Source organism: Alosa pseudoharengus, unplaced genomic scaffold (genome assembly GCF_046254945.1).
Source record: "Alosa pseudoharengus isolate Yale_2024_CS ecotype anadromous, Long Island Sound unplaced genomic scaffold, YU_APseudo_1.1 YU_APseudo_1.1_scf_3, whole genome shotgun sequence".
Classification (NCBI taxonomy): Eukaryota; Metazoa; Chordata; class Actinopteri; order Clupeiformes; family Clupeidae; genus Alosa; species Alosa pseudoharengus.
This window is the reverse complement of record NW_027468718.1, coordinates 41,881,493-41,903,366: the sequence shown is the minus strand read 5'-3', so window position 1 is coordinate 41,903,366 and position 21,874 is coordinate 41,881,493. Positions and strand designations below refer to the sequence as shown.

General features: G+C 42.5%; 1 protein-coding gene across 20 annotated transcripts in view; it reads right to left on the bottom strand.

Annotated features, from left to right (window-relative positions):
- The window catches only part of LOC143100796 (titin-like), a 145,345-nt gene that overhangs the window by 1,438 nt on the left and 122,033 nt on the right, over nucleotides 1–21,874 (bottom strand). For all 20 annotated transcript variants that reach the window (XM_076264288.1, XM_076264298.1, XM_076264291.1 and 17 more), the window contains 30 exons: nucleotides 21,522–21,824; nucleotides 21,090–21,395; nucleotides 19,214–20,980; nucleotides 18,761–19,054; nucleotides 18,378–18,662; nucleotides 17,983–18,282; nucleotides 15,751–17,859; nucleotides 15,343–15,645; nucleotides 14,930–15,235; nucleotides 14,546–14,836; nucleotides 14,152–14,451; nucleotides 13,763–14,068; nucleotides 13,346–13,657; nucleotides 12,964–13,245; nucleotides 12,284–12,877; nucleotides 11,806–12,093; nucleotides 11,369–11,668; nucleotides 10,980–11,282; nucleotides 10,495–10,797; nucleotides 9,793–10,377; nucleotides 9,404–9,703; nucleotides 9,006–9,305; nucleotides 8,305–8,880; nucleotides 7,900–8,205; nucleotides 7,206–7,799; nucleotides 1,933–7,085; nucleotides 1,679–1,835; nucleotides 1,038–1,555; nucleotides 785–938; nucleotides 86–383 (listed from right to left, as the gene is read on the bottom strand). In XM_076264288.1, coding sequence (XP_076120403.1) covers nucleotides 88–383; nucleotides 785–938; nucleotides 1,038–1,555; nucleotides 1,679–1,835; nucleotides 1,933–7,085; nucleotides 7,206–7,799; nucleotides 7,900–8,205; nucleotides 8,305–8,880; nucleotides 9,006–9,305; nucleotides 9,404–9,703; nucleotides 9,793–10,377; nucleotides 10,495–10,797; nucleotides 10,980–11,282; nucleotides 11,369–11,668; nucleotides 11,806–12,093; nucleotides 12,284–12,877; nucleotides 12,964–13,245; nucleotides 13,346–13,657; nucleotides 13,763–14,068; nucleotides 14,152–14,451; nucleotides 14,546–14,836; nucleotides 14,930–15,235; nucleotides 15,343–15,645; nucleotides 15,751–17,859; nucleotides 17,983–18,282; nucleotides 18,378–18,662; nucleotides 18,761–19,054; nucleotides 19,214–20,980; nucleotides 21,090–21,395; nucleotides 21,522–21,824 — 18,191 coding nt within the window. In that variant the 3' untranslated portion in view covers nucleotides 86–87. The remainder of the gene's footprint in view (nucleotides 1–85; nucleotides 384–784; nucleotides 939–1,037; nucleotides 1,556–1,678; nucleotides 1,836–1,932; nucleotides 7,086–7,205; nucleotides 7,800–7,899; nucleotides 8,206–8,304; nucleotides 8,881–9,005; nucleotides 9,306–9,403; nucleotides 9,704–9,792; nucleotides 10,378–10,494; nucleotides 10,798–10,979; nucleotides 11,283–11,368; nucleotides 11,669–11,805; nucleotides 12,094–12,283; nucleotides 12,878–12,963; nucleotides 13,246–13,345; nucleotides 13,658–13,762; nucleotides 14,069–14,151; nucleotides 14,452–14,545; nucleotides 14,837–14,929; nucleotides 15,236–15,342; nucleotides 15,646–15,750; nucleotides 17,860–17,982; nucleotides 18,283–18,377; nucleotides 18,663–18,760; nucleotides 19,055–19,213; nucleotides 20,981–21,089; nucleotides 21,396–21,521; nucleotides 21,825–21,874) is intronic.

Below are 21,874 nucleotides of genomic sequence, written 5' to 3'. Positions count from 1 at the left end.
TTGTTTTATAGAGAGTATAATTCTGTTAGTATTTCGGTCACGAGCGGTGAATCTGACATACACAAGACAACGTTCACGGCCTCACCTTTACTGGTGTTGGGAGGTGGACCCCTCCGTATGTGAGTGAGTTGCTGAGACCTCCATTACACTGCTGGAACTCATTACAGTGCTGGAGCTCATGGCTACCATTGTTTCAGAGGTCATGGAGGACATGCTAGCAGACATGCTTTCAAATTTAGCTTCAGACATGCTGGAGCTGCTGAAGGATGACTCTTTCATTGATGAAGCCATGTGGACGGCCGCCGCAGATAAACTGCCCTGCAAACTCTCAGTAGCGGAGGCTTTCTCCATTACAATCATTTTGACAGGTTCCTCAACCAGAGCTGTGAGAGTATAGAAGCAGCACAGTGAAGCGAAGAAGCCTTTGAGCAGCAGTTGAGTTGTGAGTATTTACAGTTTTCTTTGTCTTTAATGATTACATACTGTATAATATATAAAATATACCTCTGGTGTGCATTGTGAATAAAAGCATAAATCATATGCATCATAATGTAATATTTAAATTACATTCAGTGAGTTGAGTTCAGTTGAGTTGAGATAAGTAACAAACATGAGGGTAGAATTGCATCATTCCCATAGATATATAATATACAGTAGTACAATAGTAGTTGTCTGCATGAAGCAGATGTTATTTGAGCGTGCACAAGTTTTTTTTCCCTTAAAACTTGGGAAAGCATTATTCTTCTTTGGATGTGTTAGTGAAGCAAAGGCACTGATGACTTACCAAGAACATTTAAAGATGCAGTAGCTGAGCACTGTCCAAACTTGTTTTGAGCTTTGACTGTGTATTTCCCACTGTCAGCAGCAGTGGCCTCCTCTATCTCCAGGGTGTACACATTCTTTGAACGGCTCAGTTTCATGTTTGATGTTACAGAGATCTATAGAGGGGGAAATATATCAAAAATACATATAAACACATGTAATTCAATTTGAAATGGGTACTGGGTAAACTATAATTGTGACATAATGCTACGTACCAGGACATTGTCTTTAAGCCACTCAACCTCAGGAGAAGGCTCTCCTGATACTTCACATTTGAATGCTACACTTTGTCCTGCATTGACATTCTGAGATTTTGGCTGGCTGAGGAATGATGGTGCATCGGAACGCGCCTCACTGATCGTTGTATCGAATTGGCACTTGACAGCCCCATGGTCAGTCTTTGCCTCACACGTGATGATTCCCTGATCCTGCTGACTAATGCTCTTGATTGTCAATGTATGGTCATTTCCCGATACTCCATATCTGTAGCTCTCTGAGTTGGCAACTTCAACTCCATTCAGGATCCATTTGACATTAGTAGCCCCAGGGATGTTTGCTTTCAGTGTCATTGACTGACCGACTGTCATGGTCATTTGGGTGTGGGATGCTTTTACTTCTGTGTAAGATTGGACTTCCTCATGAATAATTTCCATTTTTGTGATTTGTTCAACGACTTCTCCCTTGGTTTCATACGTGGATACAGACTCCTTTTGAGTTTTCATCTGTTCGGATGCTATAAGCAGACACAACAATATTATACATATTTTATCAAGAACATCAACTTTTTGATCATTTCAATCATAATCATGTTATAAATTACATAACACTGTTAAATGTTCAGTGTGAAAAGCCTTACCTTTAACTGTGACAGTACATGTTGAGGAGATTGAGCCAGCACTGTTTGTGAGAGTGCATTTATACATTCCACTATCTGAAACCTCAGATTCATAAATTTCTAGATAGACTGACCCATGCTCCTCAAAGATTTCATATTTCCCACCCTGGGAGAGAGTCTGAAATGACAATATGAATTTGAGTTAGGTAATTTCTTAGAACAATTTCAAAAAGTGAAATTGATACAATGATTCATAATACATAATACAACTGTACCTTTCCATCTTTCGTCCAAGAGATTTTGGGCTTTGGTTCTCCAGACACCTTCACAGTCAGCTTCACAATGCTATCTGAGGCTGCTGAGACATCTGTCAGACCCATGGTGAAAGAAGGCTTCTCCTTGGGAGTTGGAGACCTCGGAGACTTTGGAGATGTTGGAGACTTCACTCTTGGTGGTGACTTAACAGGTTCAGGAGACTTCACTCTCTTTGGAGATTTGATTGCCTCTGGTGATTTTACCCGTGGGGGTGAGGCAACAGGTGACTTCACTCTAGGAGGTGAGGCAACGGCTTTCTCCTCAGCTGATGGTTTGCGGATGGTGAGACTGAACTCAGCTTCCTGTTTGCCCTCGGAATTCTTAACCACAAGGGTGTAATTGCCTTCATCGGAGAGTTCAACAGAGGAAATCTCAAATGTAGACTTGTACTGTGTGGTTGAGACATGGTGGCGGTGAGAGGTTACAATGGCTTGTCCTTCCCGGAGCCAGGCCACACTAGGGGCTGGCTCACCATCAACGTCACATGAGAATCTGGCAGTTTCTCCCTCAGACACTGTCAGTGACAGTGGTTTGATGAGAATTGTTGCAGGGAGAGTTGGTTTTGTTTGCTCAACAGAAGCCTCTACTATTACAGTCTCTTCAAGGACTTGCAGCTTTGATTCAGAGGATGCATACTCTTCATGAGTCTCCACTGTTTCACTAATAGTCTCCACTTCACTCAAGGAAATCACTGAAGACACTTCTGTCTCTTCAAATGCTGCCGATTTTGAAGACACTTGGTAAACATCAGTTCTGGTCATTTTTGGGAGAGAGAGAACAGGAGGCTCCTCTTCTTGGCGAATAGTGACAAATGAAGAGTATCCTCCTTCTGCCACATCAAGAGTAGCATAATCAGAGGTCTCTCCCTTAGCATTTTTGCAAACAACACGATAGGTACCACTATCTTCTAACTGACAATCCATGATTTGAAGGGTCAGAACTCCACTCACATTACTCATACGGTATTTATTGCTTGCATGAATCTCCTGTCCATTGTGGAGCCATTTGGCCTGTGTTTGTGACTGAGACTGGATGTTCAGAGTGAATTTTGTGTGCTGTCCAAATGGCACACGATGAGAGCGCATTCTTATTGTAATGCGTGGGGCATGGTCAAGACTGAATGGTTGTTGTGTCGTAACCTCAACTTTCTTCACAGATTTAATTGCCTTTTTCTTTGCCTCATACCTTGACATGTAGTCAACCTTTGCTGACAAGTCAATAGAGGCTACTTTCTCTGAGGAGGCAACACTTGGAGATGCGGTGCGTGGCTTCTCTGGTGCAGGTGATGGTTTCCTGGCTGCCTCAGTCTCAGCTGCAGGTGTTTTGCGAGGTTTAGGAGATGGTGATCGTCTCCTCTTTGGCATGGTTGTTGAAGATGGTAATGGGACATAAGGCATCTCGCCACCCTCAGACATTACTGGGGCATGAGTTGTTTTCTCCTTTTTAGTCACTCTTGTTTTATCCTCAAACTCCATGCGTTTGAGCTGACTCTTGTATGAAGTAATTCTTTGGGTGGTTTTCACTGAGCGGAGTAGCTCTTGGTCCTCCTTTTCTTCATATACTCTCTGCTTCTGCCTTGGAGGCCTGTAAGTAGCCTTGTCATGACGCTGGCGCAAGTCAATGTAGCTGGGGCCAGCTTCATATTTAGAGGGAATACGATAGGAGTCATATGTTGGGACCTCCTCGCCCTCTTCATCTTCTTCATACGCCACTCTCTGTGGTGATGGATGACGTAGTGCAGAAAGTTCAAAACGCACAGGGCTCAAACTAGGTGGAGAAGCAGAGTATCCAAGTTCAAGTTCGTCTTCAAGACGAAGCCTTTCTTCCTCTGTTTGCTTCATAGACAGATAGTCTTTGACTGGCAGAAGGAGTTCCTCATCAGACAAATCACCAAGAGACCTCCTCCTGATTCTGTAGTAATTCTCTATTTCTGGGGAAGGTGTACGATGTCTTGCTGGTCTTACTGTTTCGAGATCATCTTGAGAAACAGTTGGAATGTGCCATCTTGGCTTATACTGGTCCTTGATTCTTACAGGAATATCATAGAATTGCTCCCACCTTGAGAGGCGGATACGTTTGAGTCTCTTCTGCGGGATCTTGTCCATAGGCTCAGGGAATTCATACTGGTCACGGAGTTTCTTGTACCATTTCATGTCAGAGAAGGGCACAAAGTACTTGATCTCCATATCCTCTTCAAGTACATTTGGAGCATGCTCACGAGGTGGTGGTACAACATAGGGCATTCTCAGCCTCTTTTCCTCTGCTCTCTTTTTGCGCTCTTCCTTTTCTCTGGCTTCTTCAGCTTCAGACCTACCCTTCTTTGGTACCACTGCTGGTTTGAACATAGTGGCAGCTTCCCTCAAGGCCTGCTGTGCAACTGGGGTAAGAGGTGTGACATCAGCACCAGCAAGAATCATTGAGAGTCTTGCTCTCTTGTCAATGTCTTCTGTTTCAGTTTCTTTCTTCTTTTTCTTCTTGTCTTCAGCCTCATAGTCCTTCTTTACATGTGTGACACGTTCCACCTTAAGCGTGGCTTGGCAACTTGCAGACCCAGCAGAGTTTGTGGCAACGACTCTGTAAACTCCTGAATCTTCAGGTAGAGTGTCTTTTACATGTAGCACAAAGTAGTCCAAGCCCTCATGCACAACCTCAATTTGTGGACCAAATGCCAAAGGCGCGCCATCCTTCTCCCACCTCAGGTCTGGTTTTCCTGAGACTCTCACTTCAAAGCGTGCACTCTGGCCTTCCCTACAATCAACATTAGCAAGCAAACGTTTGAACATAGGCCTCAAAGTGTTATCAGCAGGAGGAGGACGAGGACTGATGGTGAGTCTTGCTTTGCAGCTATCATCACCATATCTGTTGCGTGCCACAACGCTGTATTCAGCATCATCATCAGCATCAACATTGTGAATCACAAGTTGATACAGACCCTTATCTGTTATGAATGTGTACTTCTTCTCATCATGGCCTGGTACGAGTTTCTGCCCAGATTTCAACCACATAACACGTGGCTCTGGATGCACAGTGATAGTGACACCAAAGCGAACATCCTCACCAATGTAAGCACGGCGGTTCATCAAAGGCAAAGTGAACTCAGGTGGTCTCTGGAGCAGTCTTGTTGTGTCAACTCTGCGCTTCACTTTCTTTACAACACGTGACGTGAAGAAGTCACGGTATTTTCTAACTCCATTGACAAAGAGTTCTCCATAGGCAGAATCCTCACCATATTCATTGACGGCCTTGCATCTGTAGGTTCCATCATCTGGTTTTGATACTCCCTTGATGGTGATAGTTGCAATTCCCTCTTCATCATCATAGGTGATTTCATACTTAGCACCCTCTTCAAGTTGTCTCACTCCGCAGTACCAAGTCACCTCGGTGTTACTGTCAAAGTTCTCAATGCTACAGACGAACTTCACCTCTCCACCTACATCTGAAACATTGTGCCTGATTGGTCCTGCAATAGGGCCGTGTTCAAATGGCGCAATCTTGGCTTTAGCCGCTGTTACACCTCTCTGACTTCTGATGGCCCCACCAGAAGCAACACGAGCTGAAGAAACAACTGTGTTCCACTCCTTCTTAACCATAGACTGGTAGTACCTCTTATGTCTTGCGATCTTGATTGTTTTTGTGCTCAGTTCCTCAGTGCTCTTTGTCAACCAAGGATGTTCCAGAGCTTGCGCAGAACTCATACGATGTTTGCGGTCTTTGGTAAGCAGTCTGTCGATGAAATCTAATGCATCAATGCTAGCTTCCTTGAAAGACTCATCATCAAAGCTGTACTCAGCATTTGAAATGCTGTCAATCATTTGCTGATTAGTTTCAGATGCAAATGGATTGAGTCCACTAAGAAGCACATACACCAAGACACCAACTGACCACATGTCTGTAACTGTGCTCACCATTTCATTTTGGTGGATTTCAGGTGCAGCATATTCAGCTGTAGTGAACTGAACTTTGACTATGTCTCCAGGTGTAAGTTTCATAGCCTGTCCTATCTCAATGATCTTGATGTTTGTGCCCTTTCTTGTGGTATACACAATGTTTTCTGGTCTGATGTCAAAGTGACCATAGCTCCTACTGTGTATATACTCAAGAGCTTCACAGACCTGTTTGATGTAGTTGACAATTTCTCTCTCATTGAGCTCAAAGTTGGCTGTGCCAAGGCGTTCAAATATGTCTACACCAGAGATAAAGTCATAGATCATAACTAATTCTTCAGCACTATCAAATGACTCATGAAGACACAGGAAGTTCCTGTGACGGGCAATATTCAGCATTGCAATTTCTTTCTTCACGAGGGCTTGATCTGCACCCCTGACTTTAACAAACTTGGCCATAAAGGTCTTCTCAGAGCTGATCTCAACACAACGGTGAACAATGCCAAACTGGCCACGTCCAAGCTCTTCAGCAATCATGTACTTAGTGTGCAAGTTCTTGGCCTCAGAGTGTGGAGCTCTTCCTTTAGAGACAGGCGTGGTATCATCAACTTCTTCATCATAGTTAAGCACTCTTGATTTGTCTTCTTTGGTTACCACAGGTCCAGATGTTTCTGATGGTGCACTTAGACCAAACTTGTTCTCAGCAATAACGCGGAATTGATAACTTGTTTTTCCAAAGAGGTTGGTGACAGTGTAATGAGTGTCACGTGACTGTGCAACACGAATCCATCTTTCAGCAGTAGTGGCACACTTCTCTATAATGTAGTTGCTTACTCTGCTACCACCATCGCTAGCAGGTGCAACCCAGTTCAGAGTCACTGAATCTCTTGAGACCTCACTGGCTTTGATGCCACGTGGAGGATCAGGCACATCAGCTACATCAAGTTCAACTGTTTGCTGGTCAATGCCAAATCTGTTCTTTGCACAAACAACATAGAATCCAGCATCTTTCCTTTCAACTCCATTGGGGAACACAAGGGATGTGAATGATCTTGTTACAATGACTTGGTAGTATCCATCGTTGTCAATAAGATCTTGTCCCTTCTGCCATGTAATGACTGGATCAGGTTTGCCAGTGAATGGAATCTTGATGTTAACCACTTCACCACGAAGGGCTGGAATTGCTTCCTTATCCTTCAGATTCTTGGGCAGATTTATCTTTGCAGGAACTGTAAACAAAAGCACATTAACATTATTAACATAGTTAATAACACATTAAGTTAAGTCATATTTCAACAGTATGAATTCTAAATGAAAACACCATGTTAACCTAAATTCTGTAAACTTACCTTCAACATCCAGGGAGACTGTTGCACAGATTGATCCACCCTGGTTTGTTGCTCTGATCTGATAGACAGTTGAGTCTTCTTCATCTGCAGCAGTTATGACAAGCTGATGATAGCCGCCCTTGAATTCCTGCACTTTAATTTTTTTGCCATCAGACTGAATCTCTTTGCCACGTCTGAACCATTTCACTACAGGCTTAGGCTGTCCTGTAATTTTGCAAACAAGTGTTGCATTGCTCTTGTATCTGACACTCATGTTCCTGAGCTCCTCTTTGAAGGCAGGTGCACGAACATCAACATCAGTCTTGGGAATAACAGTAGGAGACACTTCACTCCATTCGCTATGTCCTCCCAGATTTTCACATTTGACACGGAAGTCATACTCAACACCTTCAGTCAGGCCCTTGACAGAGAACACTGTCTGGTGAATTTCATCACTTGTCACAGAGACCCATTCACCCTTCTTCTTATCCCGTTTCTCCAAGCAGTAAGTCTTGATCTTGGAGCCTCCATCACTAAGAGGTGGTCTCCAGGATACAACACAAGAATTCTTTGTTATAGCAGCCACAGAAACACTCAGTGGTGCTCCAGGCTTCTCTGTAAAGCAATAAAACATATACAGTATGTAAATATCCATACAATAATATTCTTGATATAGCATTGTTTTGGTCTAGTTAGTAAATTTTGCTGAACTTACCTAACTGACTCTTAATAAGGATTGGAGTTGGGGTTTCAAGTGCCTCACTATTGCCATATTTGTTTTGTGCAGATACACGGAAGTGATATCCAGCATTTTCAATAAGATTGGGAATGCGGCACGATGTTCCAGTGATGGAAGATGACACTAGTTGCCATTCATCACCTTCCTTGTCCTCATGTCTCTCAACAATGTAATTTGTGATCATCGAACCACCATCATCCTTTGGTGGTTTCCAGCTAATGATCACAGAGTTCTTCATTAGAGCCTCAAGCTTGACTGGACCTTCTGGCATGGCAGGTTTATCTGAAAAAATTAAAGACAGACATAATTAATTCCTCTAAATAATTTAACACATTAAATGGTGACAAGAGGACAAGTGAAAAAAGAATAATAATTACATACCATAGATTTCAAGCTGGAATACAGTGTCAGCACTGCCAAAGTGGTTGTTGATGCGAATTCTGTATTTTCCTCCATTCACTCTGCGCTGCACATTCTTGAGAACCAAATGAGTGTAATGCTCTGTGTTCTCCATAATAATGTTCTCAGAGGGTTGCAATTGTGTTGCACCATGGAGCCACATGATCTTTGGCTGAGGACGTCCGATGTAGACAGCATGAATGCGCACGGTAGTGCCACATTCAGCATAGTATGTGCTCTTTAGAGGATAATCAGGATGGAAGCGAGGAGCTGCCTCCAAAACAAGGACACCTGTGGTCTCAGCTTCACCGGCCTCGTTAATTCCTTTGCAAGTATACTCGCCCTCATCTTCCTGTTGGTCTGCTACCACAACCAGTTGGTGGTTACGACCATCAGAACTCATTTCATATTTCATGCCCACCTTGAGTTCCTTTCCAAATCTAAACCATTTGATATCGGGTACAGGTCGGCCAACTATTTGGCATTTCATGGTTACTGTCTGTCCAAGTTTTGCTGTTACCTCATCCATCTCTTTCCTAAGGCCTGGCGCTGTTCCAGCTGTTAAAGGCAATAATCAATTGTTAGACATCTATATTTTTGCATATCATATCATCTGTAAATCTTTTCCAAAAAGAAAAAAAATGTTATGTCACTTAGAGGGCCATCCAGGCCTAAAAACTTACTTGCAAGTTTGGTTTTAATGCCTGTGGCTGTTCTACGAGGTCTGCTGATTCCAGTTGCATTCTCAGCAAACACACGGAACTCATACTCAGTTGCCTCTTGCAGACCAGGTATGAGGAATTCTTTCTCCTTGATGCGCTGCTTGCTGCATTTCTTCCAGGTGCTTTCGATAGATTTTCTATACTCAACCCAATAACCAAGGATCTCCTTTCCACCATCGCATTCAGGTACTCCCCAGCGAATGGTGATGCAGTTATTGGTAACACTTACTATATCAATCTCACCTGGTTGACTTGGTTTGTCTGTAAGAAAAAGTAAATGTTACAAATAGGCAAAAAGAAAACAAAATTAAATTGAACAAGCTACTTATTAGTGAATGTAAAGATGATTGCTGACTTACCGAATGGATCTTTGCATGTAACTACATCTGAAGCAGGTCCAGGTTCACTCTGACCAATATCATTTTCAGCAACTACTCTGAACTGATATTCAGCATCAGCAGTCAGACCAGTTAGAGTGTACATGGTAGAAGCAATCTTCTTTTCATGGCGCTCCCAAGTTTCAGATGATGTCAGTTTGAACTCAACATAGTATGCTGTTATTGCTGAGCCACCATCTCTAGGCTTAGTCCAGGCCAGCGCAACTGAGCTCTTTGTGACATCCATAATTTCAGGTGGACTTGTTGAGGCTTCAGGTACACCTGTTGATATAGTTTAAATAAAAGAGATGCCATTTATTGAATGTTCTTTTAAACACATAAAAGGATGGTGTAATAAGGTGAGTACTCACAGATGGGGGTCTTTGGAACAAGAGCCTCTTCCGATTTGAGGGATCCACTGATACCAAACTGGTTCTCAGCGGTCACCTTGAAGTGGTACTCAGCACCTTCGTTCAGTCCCTTAACCACCAGTGATGTTTCAACCACCCTAGAGTCCACAGTGTACCAGGCTGTCTTAGGAACCTCACGCCTCTCCACAATGTAACCAAGGATTTCAGAGCCACCATTATCAGTAGGTGGTTTCCAGCATAATTTCACAGAATGTGCTTGGATTTCTTCATATGCAAGAGGGCCCTCTGGTGCATTTGGACGACCAATCACTTTAACCTTGATGCGCAGAACCTTCTTGCCACACTTGTTCTGGATCACAAGCTCATACAGACCAGAGTCACTCCTGTCTGCATTTTTGATGACAAGCTCACTGACATCTTCATCAGATACGAACATTGCCCGTTCTGAGACATCAGCACCATCCTTTGTCCATTTACATGTAGGACTTGGTTTACCCTTGATGGGCACAGTAAGTTTGAGGACTCCTCCTTGTCTGACAATGTAGACATCCTTGTACCTGGCCTCAAGATCATAACTTGGAGGTTCTGAAATAAACCATATAGATATGATTAGTCCAATATCTCCCATCAACTGACATTAATTATCACTTATAAAGAATTACAAAAAGGTCATGAGACAATAAAACTATAACATTTTCTCACCTTGCATCTCTGTTATGGTGACTGTTCCTGGAACTTCAGCTGCTTCACCTGGACCACCAGAATTGCAAGCCAAAACACGGAACTTGAATTCCTCTCCTGCAGGCATCTGGGTCAGTGTGTACTCACAGATCATTGACGGTGTTGTATTGCACTTGATCCAAGTCACTGAGCCAACCTTTTGCATCTCGATCAGATAACCTGAGACCTTTGCGCCTCCCTCCTCATCTGGAGGACTCCAAGCCAGAGACACAGAGGTCTTAGTTGTGTCTGTGATTCTTGGGTTCTGAGGAGCACCAGGTGGATCTGTTGAAAGAATATATAATTTTATTATTTTGTCGTTGTCATTATTAAAATATAACTTAAAGTTATAAATGTATATGTTTGTTATGATTATATATTGTTATGATATATATATATAACAAATTATAACTTATACCACAGTTTGTGGATGATAAATATGTCTTGCACAACAAATATGTACTTACCAACAATATCAGTTGCCACAGCACGTGGGGAGAGGAGACTTGGTTTGCCAACTCCTCTGGCATTAATGGCAATTACCCTGTGTTCATATTCAAGGCCTTCAATCAGACCAGTAGATCTGTATCTGGTCATGGTCACTGGGTTCTTGTTAGCACGAACCCATCTGTCTGCTCTGACCTCCTTGCGCTCAATGATATAGCCAGACACAGGAGATCCACCATCTTCATCTGGTTCGTGCCAGGCTATGGTCATTCCATCACGGGACACGTCAAATACAGTTGGTCTGCCAGGTGGTCCGGGAATAGCTAAAGGAAGAGAACAGACACATTTTAGTTTCCTCATGTAGAACATAACTACTCTTTCAATATCTCCATGTGTGAAAACGTCTTACATGTAGAACTCTTGCACATCACAACATCAGACTGCAAGTAGTCTCCAGTGCCAAAGCGATTAATTGCTGCAGCTCGGAATACATATTCCTCTCCTTCAGTCAGTCTCTCGAACTTGAAGGTTGGTCTGCTAACAGAATCGGAGACAGGCACCCATCCAGGACGATGAGCTTCACGCTGCTCAACGACATAGCCACTGACTGTGGCTCCACCGTCTCTCATTGGTGGTTCCCAGCTGATCAAGACAGAGGTAGCATCAACTTCATCAAACCGGATTGGTCCTTTAGGCTCATCAGGTTTGGCTGGGTAAAAGAGAAATACAGGTAAAACACTGAAACTCATTGATAACAATTACACCATTTTTTCTTAATTTCTCTGAAAAGATGAAGGCAGAGGATTTATTAGGGTTAGGTGATTTTATTAGCTTGAGCAGTCTTACCTAGAACAATGACTTTGATTATTTCTGTAGCCATTCCATGAGTGTTCTTGACTTCAAGAGTGTAGTCTCCAGTGTCATCAATAGTAGTGTCAAGCACAGTCAGCTTGGATGACTTTCCAGTGCTCTTCACCTTAACACGATCAGTTATCTTCACCTTCTTGTCACTGAAATACCATTGACACTTCGGAGGAGGTCTGCCAACAATTGGCAGTTCTATCTCGAGAGGTTTACCAGCAAGGACACTGACTGCCTTCTGTGGAAGTTCTGTAAGGTCGATTTGTGGCTCAACTGTGAAACAGATGAAACAATAAAGTGAGTAGAATCATTGCACATGCATACTCTTAATGTGTTCCTATATAAAATGACAAAATAAAAGAATATAAATTTACAGAATATATTCATTATAAGTGTTATAAAGGGTACAAAATAACTGAACACATTATAATGAAGGGTAATAATGATATCATTGTAATATTACCTCTTTGTTCTTGAACAGTTACAGGTGCCACAAGTTCTTTGGGCTCACTTGGTCCTCTGCTGTTCACAGCACGTACTCTGAAGAAGAACTGGTCATTCTCAGTCAGAGAAGTAATAGTGTACTCTAAGTCTGTAATCTTAAGAGTGGTGACCTTCATCCACTTGTCTGTTCCAAATTTGCAGGCCTCAACAACGTATGCTGTAAGTCTGCTTCCTCCATCGTGTTCTGGTTTCTCCCATGCAAGAGTTACTGTGGTCTTGGTTATGTCAATAACGTCAAGTTTATGTGGTGGCAATGGCACTTCACATACTAGCACAAGATCACCGGTTTCACTAGGCTCTCCAACACCGTAAAGATTTTCCGGCAAGACCCTGAAGTAGTACAGCATTCCTTCAATCAATCCATCAATCTTGTATGAGGTCTTGCTGCACTTGGATGTAACTGTCTTGTAGGCTCTCATGGATGCCTCCCTTCTCTCAATAATGTAATTGTTGACAGGGGCACCACCATCAACAGTAGGAGGATCCCATGTAATTACAGCAGATTCAGATGTAAGTTCCTTGATTTTAATTGGACCTGGTGGACCAGGAGTATCTGAAACGAAAAAATCAATACAATCATTACAGATTGACTGTGAATTCATGTACTGGAAACATGTAAGATGTGACAAACATATGTACCATAAATCTTGACAAGAATAGCGGCTTCCTTCTTGCCAGCAGAATTCTCTCCAGAGATTATGTATTTGCCAGCATCGTAGCGGTGCACCTTGTCAATTATCAGAGAGGCAGTGTGTCTAGTTATTTCAATAAAGCCACGGGTATGAAGGTCTGTGCCAGGCTTGCTCCAGGCAATAGTTGGTGCTGGTCTGCCAGTAACAGTAACAAAAAGACGAAGGCAACCTCCAGCCCTCAAGCAAACAGTCTTAGTCAGCTCATCTGGGATCTCTAGGTCAGGAATTACTGAAAGACAATGGCAGTTGAGATACAATTAAAATTATGATTTTTTTCATCATTATTTCATATCGATGCTTGTAACAAACTGGTTTGAATATCAACATACCAATTCTTTCAATAGGCTCTGTCTCTGCGCAGGAATCACTAAATTCACCAATTCCATTGACATTGACTCCAGCAACTCTGAAGTAGTATTTCTTGCCAGTTACAAGGCCAGTCACTGTGTACTCTGTGTTTCTCAGAGTCTTCTCATGTGTTTTGGTCCATACATCTTCATCTTCAGCTCCTTCCTCCTGCATTTCAAGGACGTATCCAATAACATCAGCACCTCCATCATCCAATGGTCTTGTCCAAGCCAGGCTAATGCTCTCTGCATGGGTATCTGTAATGCGTGGAATTGAAGGAGGAGCAGGAGTGCCTGGAAAAGTAAGCAGAGTGAAGTGTCAGTGTTTTCAGCTTAATTCATAACCTGAGAATTGGTCAGCCTTAGTCTAGGAAGACTGGTAAGTCAGTAAATACTTACATGTTGCCTCTCTGCAGACAGCATACATGGATACTTCACTTGGCAAGCTTTCACCAGCAGCATTTATCGCTGAAACACGGAACTGGTAAATGTTGCCTTGTTGTAGGCTTGAGATCTTGAATGTTGTGTCCAAGAGCACAGAATCCTTGTTAACCTTGATCCATCTTATGCTCTTCCTTTCACGCCTTTCAATAAGGTAGCTAGTAACTGGACTTCCACCATCACTTTCTGGCTTCAGCCACTCAATGGTAGCAAAGTCCTTTCCAACAACAAGTAATTCCGGTGGTCCAGGTGGTGATGGCACAGCTGTAATAACGACCACAAGACACAAGTGAGACTTTGCACTGTATTTTTGTCATTAAAATTGACAGAAAGAAAAAAATACTTACTGAAGTTGTTCCTAGCAATGATAGCATGAGATTGCAGTGGCACACCCTCCCCATACTTGTTGACACCTCTGACACGGAAGATATATTCACAGTTCTTGAAAAGTCTTCTGATTTCACATGTTAGGCCCTTGCACTCTGCTTCCATTACCACCCAGTTGAGTCTGTTGGTGTCCCTCCTCTCAACAACATAATGTGCAACAGCATCACCACCATCTTCAAGAGGTGGTTGCCAAGTCAAGGTGCACTTATCCTCTGTAACATTGCTGATGACAATCGTATCAGCTGGCGGTCCAGGAGTATCTACAAACAAATATCAATGGTGAGTTCAATTATCTTCATAACTCACTCAAGTCATATCAAGTTTCGATAGGCTATTTCATGTCATTATACCTACCAAGTACTTTGACGTTGACCTCAGCAGACTTGATTCCACTGGCATTCTTCACTGTCAGAATATATTTGCCAGTATCATTGCGATCGCAGAATTTGATGATTGCCAGGGCACGGGTAGCAGTGTACTGCAAAGCATACTTCTCACAAAGTTCCAGCTCCTTTGTTCCCTTGGACCAGAACGCCTTTGGATCAGGCTTGCCTCCAACAGCAGCATCAAGAACCAGATCAGAGCCAGCTCTTATCGTCACAGTGTCAGCAAGAAGTTTGCTGTCAAGGTCTGCCCTTGGAGGAGCTAAAAAATAAAAGTGAAATAAATAAAACGTTGAAAGGACTATTTCAAACAGCATTTAACAACATCAGAAATGATAGGTGGGACATGACTTACTGTATTCTGCTTTGCAAGTCACAGCTCCAGTTGATTCTGATGGTGTGCTTAACACACCGTTAGCATTTTTGGCGATAACTCGGAATTCATAGACCTCACCCTCTCCAAGTGCAGTGACCTTGAAGTTTGTGTCAGTGACATTGGTGTAATTACACTTCAGCCAGCGACCTTCACCAGTGACAGTGTAAGGCTTGCGCTCAACAATATATCCTGTGATGGGGCTTCCACCATCGTTTAGTGGTGTAGACCATTTGATTGATACTGATGACCTGGACACCTCTGTTACTTCTGGTTTGCCAGGAGGATCTAGGCACAAGAATAAAATAGTATTTATACATTTATAAGAATGAAACCATGATGTAATTGAACAATAATACAACTACTACTTTTATAACTTTAAATTGTACACTTACCAACTGGATTCTGGGCAATCCTCTTCTTTGAAGCATCACTTGCCTTGCTAAGTCCAGCACTATTCATGGCATACACACGGAACTGATACTCCAGGCCCTCAGCAAGGCCTTCAACTTTATAGACGCACTCGAAGCATGGGATCTTGTTCTCCCTGACCCAAAGAATGGTGTTGCGTTCTTTCCTCTCAATCCAGTATCCAGTAACCTTGCTTCCACCATCATGGTATGGCTCCTCCCAGCGAATGCTCATGGTTGTAGCAGAAGCAGCAAATATCTCAGGTCTTGTTGGTGGACCCGGTGGAACTAAAGAAAAAGTGAACAAAACTTAGACATACTGATATACAAAGTGCATATGTATAAAATGAATAGTCTCTGTATTACAATTAATTTCAATTTTGACTGACTTACCAAATGGATGTTCTGCAACAATAGTATCAGACTCAGTGGATTTGCTCACACCAAATCTGTTTTCAGCACAGACACGGAAGGTGTACTGCATGTACTTTGTCAAGTTTGTGACCATGAAGGAAGTGCGCTTCACACTGGAATTGATAAGTTGCCAAGCTGTAGATCCAGACTCGCGCTTCTCAATGATGTAGTTGGTGATTTCAGTGCCGCCATCATCCTCAGGTTCATTCCAGGAAATCACACAAGATTCAGATGTGATTGATGAAACCTCAACGGGTCCTTCAGGTGCACTAGGTCTGCCAATCACATTGACAGTGACAGTGAAGGTCTTTGCTCCAGTGATGTTTTCAAGGGTAATGAAGTATTTGCCACTATCACCTCTCATGCTCTCCTTGACAATTAGAGTAGTCCTGTTTTTAGTTGTTACAATTGATACTCTATCTGTTGACTTCATCCTCATTTCCTCAAGTTTCCAGGTCACCTTTGGAGCTGGCCTTCCACTGATGGGAACATCAATTTCAAAGGTTGCACCACCCTTGCATGTGATGAGCTGATGCTCAATTCCACTGAGATCTGCAGTTGGTTCAATGTGAGGCTCTTTGACAACAACTGGAGCAAACATTCCTTTAGGTTGACTAAAGCCTGCATCATTTTTGGCTTTAACACGGAATTCAAACTCTGCACCTGTTGGCAAGTTTTCTACAACATAGTTCAGAGTTTTAGTCTGACCGCAAACCATCCATTTCTCTGCGTCCTTTGCTTTACCCTCAATAGTGTAACTGGTGATGCGACTACCACCATCATGTTCAGGTTTGAGCCAGCAAAGAGTAACAGATGTATCAGTGGTGTCAAGAACATCCAGTCTTTTAGGAGCTGAAGGCTCTGCAGTGGCTATAACTGGATCTGTGAATTCAAACGCCTCTCCAAGGCCATGCTGATTTTCTGCCATAACCCTGAAGAAGTATGGAACTCCCTCAAGAAGTTCAGAAACACTCAGTTTAGGTAAAAGGCATTTTCCTGCAGCTTCTGTCCAAGTGCGGCGTGAAGCCTCTCGCTTCTCAACGATGTAATGATGAACTCGGGCACCACCATCATTAAGTGGAGGCTCCCATTTTAATGACACAGCACCTCTTGCAATTTCTGTGAAGGCCACATTTGTTGGTGGTCCAGGTGTATCTAACACCTTGACGGTAAATGTAATGGATTTAGAGCCACTGCTGTTCTCAAGGGTGGCAGTGTACTTTCCTGTGTCATTTCTTGAGCAGTTCTCCAGTGTCAATGAAGATGTGCCTTCTGTGGTACTAATTTCTGACAAGACGCCAAGCTCACCATCCTCTTTAACCCATGTGACAGCAGGATCTGGCTTTCCCTTGAATGCAATACTAAGACAGAGAGATCCTCCACTCTTCAAAATATGTGTCTGCTTGAAGCTTGCATCAATATAAATATCTGGTGCCATGACTCTGTCAACAGCTTGGGCTGGCTCAGGGATTTCACAGGTCTCTCCCTTTCCTACACTGTTCACACCACAGACACGGAGCCTGTAGTCAACGCCAGTTTCCAACCCAGTTACAACATATTTTGTTGCTGTGCACAAATCCTCGTTGACTCTCTGCCATCCCTCCTCCTCCTCCTCTTCCTCCTCCTCTTCCTCCTCCTTCTTTTCCTTCTTGCTACCCTTGGTCATCTCAATTATATAACCTTGGATTTCCATTCCACCATCCCATGCAGGTTTGGTCCATTCCAAGCTGATGGATGTGTTGGTGGAATCAAATACATTGACAATGGAAGGAGCATCAGGGGTCTCTGTAGGCTCACAACATTTTATGGGCATTGAAATATTGCTAGGCGTTCCAATTCCAGCATCATTCACAGCCATCACTTGGAACTCATATTCTACGTCTTCTGTGAGATGAGTAACACGGTGTGCAACTTCAGTGATAGGTTTTCTGGTCAAAACCTTTGTCCAGCGACCCTTCTTCTCACGCCTTTCAACAATATAATACTTAATCGGATTTCCTCCATCATTAGTTGGAGCTGTCCAGGCAATTGTTATACTTTCTCCATCAACCTCTGTTGCATCTGGTGTGCCTGGAGCATCTGGAGAGGCTGTAAAACAGTGGGAAAAAATTGAATTGCACACATGTATTTGCAATGACTATACAAATGCATTTAGCCAAGTGTCAGGGATAATATAATGTCAAATATAATGTCAAAATATAATTCACTTACTGTATTGCATCTGTGCAATAACAGGTACAGAGTCCAGTGGTCTACCAACACCTATCTTGTTGACTGCTGAAACTCGGAACTGGTATTCATTAGTCTTGATCAGCTTTGAAGCGTTGTATGTACACTCCTCACACTGATCTGTGACAAGAGCCCATGAGATTTTAGATGTTTCACGCTTCTCAACAATGTAGTGGGTGACATCAGAGCAGCCATTGTTTTCAGGAGGATTCCATGAAAGTGTTACTTTGCCCTCTGAGATATCTGAGAAGACGATGGGTCCCACTGGCTCTCCAGGTGTGTCTATGAAAATATGCAAAGATATATGATATGAGATATCAGATTCAACAATGTAATGTTGCAGCCCAATTGCCATTGAAAATGTTAGGAATGCATACCAAACACTTGGACATTTATCTTCTCTCTTTTGGTTCCAGAGGGATTTGAGGCTTCTACAGCATATAGTCCACGGTGGGAACGATCAGAATCTCTAATAAATATAGAGCTGGATCCAGGAGCAGAGATGATGTCCATCATCTTCTTCGTGATTTCCACATCATCCTTGTACCATACAACCCTGGGTGTTGGGCGTCCAGAAATAGAAACCTTGATCCTGATGTTATCTCCAGCCTTAACGGCAACTCCTTCAAAGTACTCTTGTCCAAATTCGATGTTTGGAGCAACTAGAAAGTAGAGGATTAATATAAAAACATTAGTACTTCAAACAAAACAATATATTTGTTGCTGAGGTTGTGTTATTTTTAGGTTATCATAAACTTACAGGTTTCGTCTCTGACCACAATGTAGCCAGAGGACTGAGAAGGTGGGCTTATGGTTCCAATGGCATTTCTGGCAGTAACTCTGAACTCGTAACGTTCATTGCAAGCAAGTCCAGTCACAATGAATTCACTTTCAGGAATATCTGAGAAATTGCACTTGAACCAACGGCCTTGTCCCTGTCTCTTCTCAACGTTGTAGGCAACAATCTTGTTTCCTCCATCACGCTTGGGTGGATCCCATTTAAGAGCCACTGAGTTACTGGTAATATCAGTGTAGTCAGGTGTACCAGGAGGATCTACAATTAGATAAATGTCATACCATTGTTACAGTTTACTAGTTTTCAACAGCTGTGATGAATGCAATACAAAATCACATTGTAATATATTGACATATTATTTCAATCATTAAAAATCAATAATTAAATCACAGATTATTGCATCTATGTGGAACTTACCGACTGGAGAAACAGCTGTGTTCAACTTGCTGACATCACTCATGCGACTATGTCCAGCATCGTTCTGGGCGTACACTCTGAACTGGTACTCCAGACCCTCAATGAGCTCCAGGGCTCTGAATTCTGTTTTGGTCACTAGAATTGTGTTAACTTTTTGCCACATGATGCTGTTCTTCTCCTTCTTCTCAACATGATAGCCAAGGACTGGACAACCTCCATCATATACTGGTTTGTCCCACTGAAGACTCATGCCATCATTGGTGATATTGAATACAAGGGGCATGCCAGGTGGACCTGGTGGTCTAAACTCATGCTTGGCAATGACACTTTGTGAAACAAGTGGGTCACTAGCACCATATCTGTTTTCAGCACACACTCTAAATTGATACTGTAATCCTTTGATGAGGTTAGGCACCTTAAATGATGTTCCTTCTACACTTGAGCAGGCCATCTTCCAGTCTGACTGAGAGGTGTCACGCTTCTCTACCGTATAGCATTTCACTTCTCCGCCACCATCATCATTTGGCTCATCCCAAGATATAGCAATGTGTTCTGCTCTGACTTCATCCAAACGAATGGGTCCAATAGGTCTAGATGGGGGTCCAAGAGTGATGACATGAATGTGGAATGAATTTCTCTTGAAGTTGTTGTCAAGAGTGAGTGTGTATTTGCCACCATTGTCTTTAGTTACATTTTTGATCATTAAAGTTGCTTTGTTCTCTGTCCTCTTGAAGCGCACCTGTTCACTTTCCTTGAGCGGCAGATTGTCCTTCAGCCAGATTAGCCTGGGACGAGGTTTACCCTTGTATGGCAATTCAATGTGGACATTATGTCCAAGGCGCACACTAATTTCTCCAGTTGGATATTCCTCAAGGCTTGCTTCTGGTGCAATGATGAAGTCCTTCACTTTGATAGGTCCAACTTCTGTGAAATCACTATTGCCCTTCTCGTTCTTTGAGCAAACTCTGAAGAACATTTCTGTGAGTTCTTTCAGCTTTTTAACTTCAAATTCAAGGTGCTTACTAGTACCAGCAGGTGCCCATTCTTCTTCGCCCTTGAGTTTCTTTTCAACAATATAGTCAGTTATAATGCTACCACCATCATAGTCTGGTTTATTCCACTGTAGTGTAACAGAATCTTTGGAAGAGTCTTTCATAGAAAGCTCTTTGACTACACCAGGAGTCTCAGTAGCTTTCACTGGTTCTGCAGTCTCGCAAGGATCGCCTATGCCATTTTCATTCTCGGCTAAGACACGGAAGAAGTAGGATGTCTTCTCAGATACCTCCTCAATTACATATGTTAATTCTTTGCATTTGTTTGTTACACTAGAGTATGCACGTTTGGAGGAATCTCTCTTTTCAACAATGTAGTTGGTGATTTCAGCACCACCGTCTAGAAGAGGTGGTTCCCAGCTAAGAGTGACTTTACCACGAGTGACTTCTTTGATTGTCAAATTTCTGCAGGCTGCTGGCGTGTCTTGAACTTTAACAGACACAGTGAGAGTTTTTGGTTGGCCTACACCATTCTGAATCTCCACAATGTATTTGCCAGTGTCTTTTCTTGTGACTTCCCGGATCACCATAACTGATGTTGTATCTGTGTTGTGAATTTCATAGTTTGGATCTTTGTCAATGTTTACATCATCTTTCTTCCAGGATGCAGTTGGAGCAGGTCTGCCCTTGAGAGGTACGATAATTTCCACATCATTTCCTGCCTTCACAATATAGTGTGTTCTCATAGCTACATCTGGATCAACCATGGCTTCCTCTGTAAAAAGAAAAAAATATAAAGTATGACAATGTTTTCAACAAATTTCTGATATCTTAAGAATAGTGTAAGCGTAAAAATTGACAGTGTTAAAATTGTGTCAGCATACCAAGAATATCCTTTGCTTGAACTGGGTCCTCCATTTCAATTGGATCTCCATGTCCAGCACAGTTGACACCACTCACACGGAAATAGTAATCAGTGTCTGGTTTTAGGCCTGATGCCACATACTCTGTCGTTCTCACTTCACCCTTACGGCTAATCACAGTCCATTCTTCTTCTTCTCCCACTCTCATCTCAACAACATAGCTGGTGATTTCACTTCCACCATCCCATTCAGGTTTAGACCATCCAAGAGTAATTGATGTTTTAGTAGAATCAACAACTCTTAGTTTGGATGGTTCAAGTGGTGTTTCTAAATGGAGGATGAAAGTTAACAATTAATTCATTAATTAACAATTAATTAATTAACAAATGATCAAGTTTCCAGAAAAGTTTTACTAAATTTAGGATAAGCTGGGCAGAGTAAAACAAAACTTACCAACTGGATCAGCTGCCTTATAGAAGTCAGACACCTCAGAGAATGGACCTTCACCAGCTTTGTTAATAGCACAAACACGGTATTGATATTCATTGTTTTCTGTGAGATGATGAACCGTGAGTGTAGTTTCACTAATTGGGTCTTTGAAGATCCTCTTCCAACGAAGACTCTTTTTGTTTCTTCTCTCAATTAGGTAGCCGGTTACCATACTGCCACCATCAATGCCTGGCTTGTCCCATACAACTTTCATGGATGTTTTGTTTGCTTCTGTGACCTCTGGTGTAGTAGGTTGTCCAGGGGTAACTACAGGAAGAAGAACTTATTTTAGTAATGCTTCAATTTGAATGTAGGTG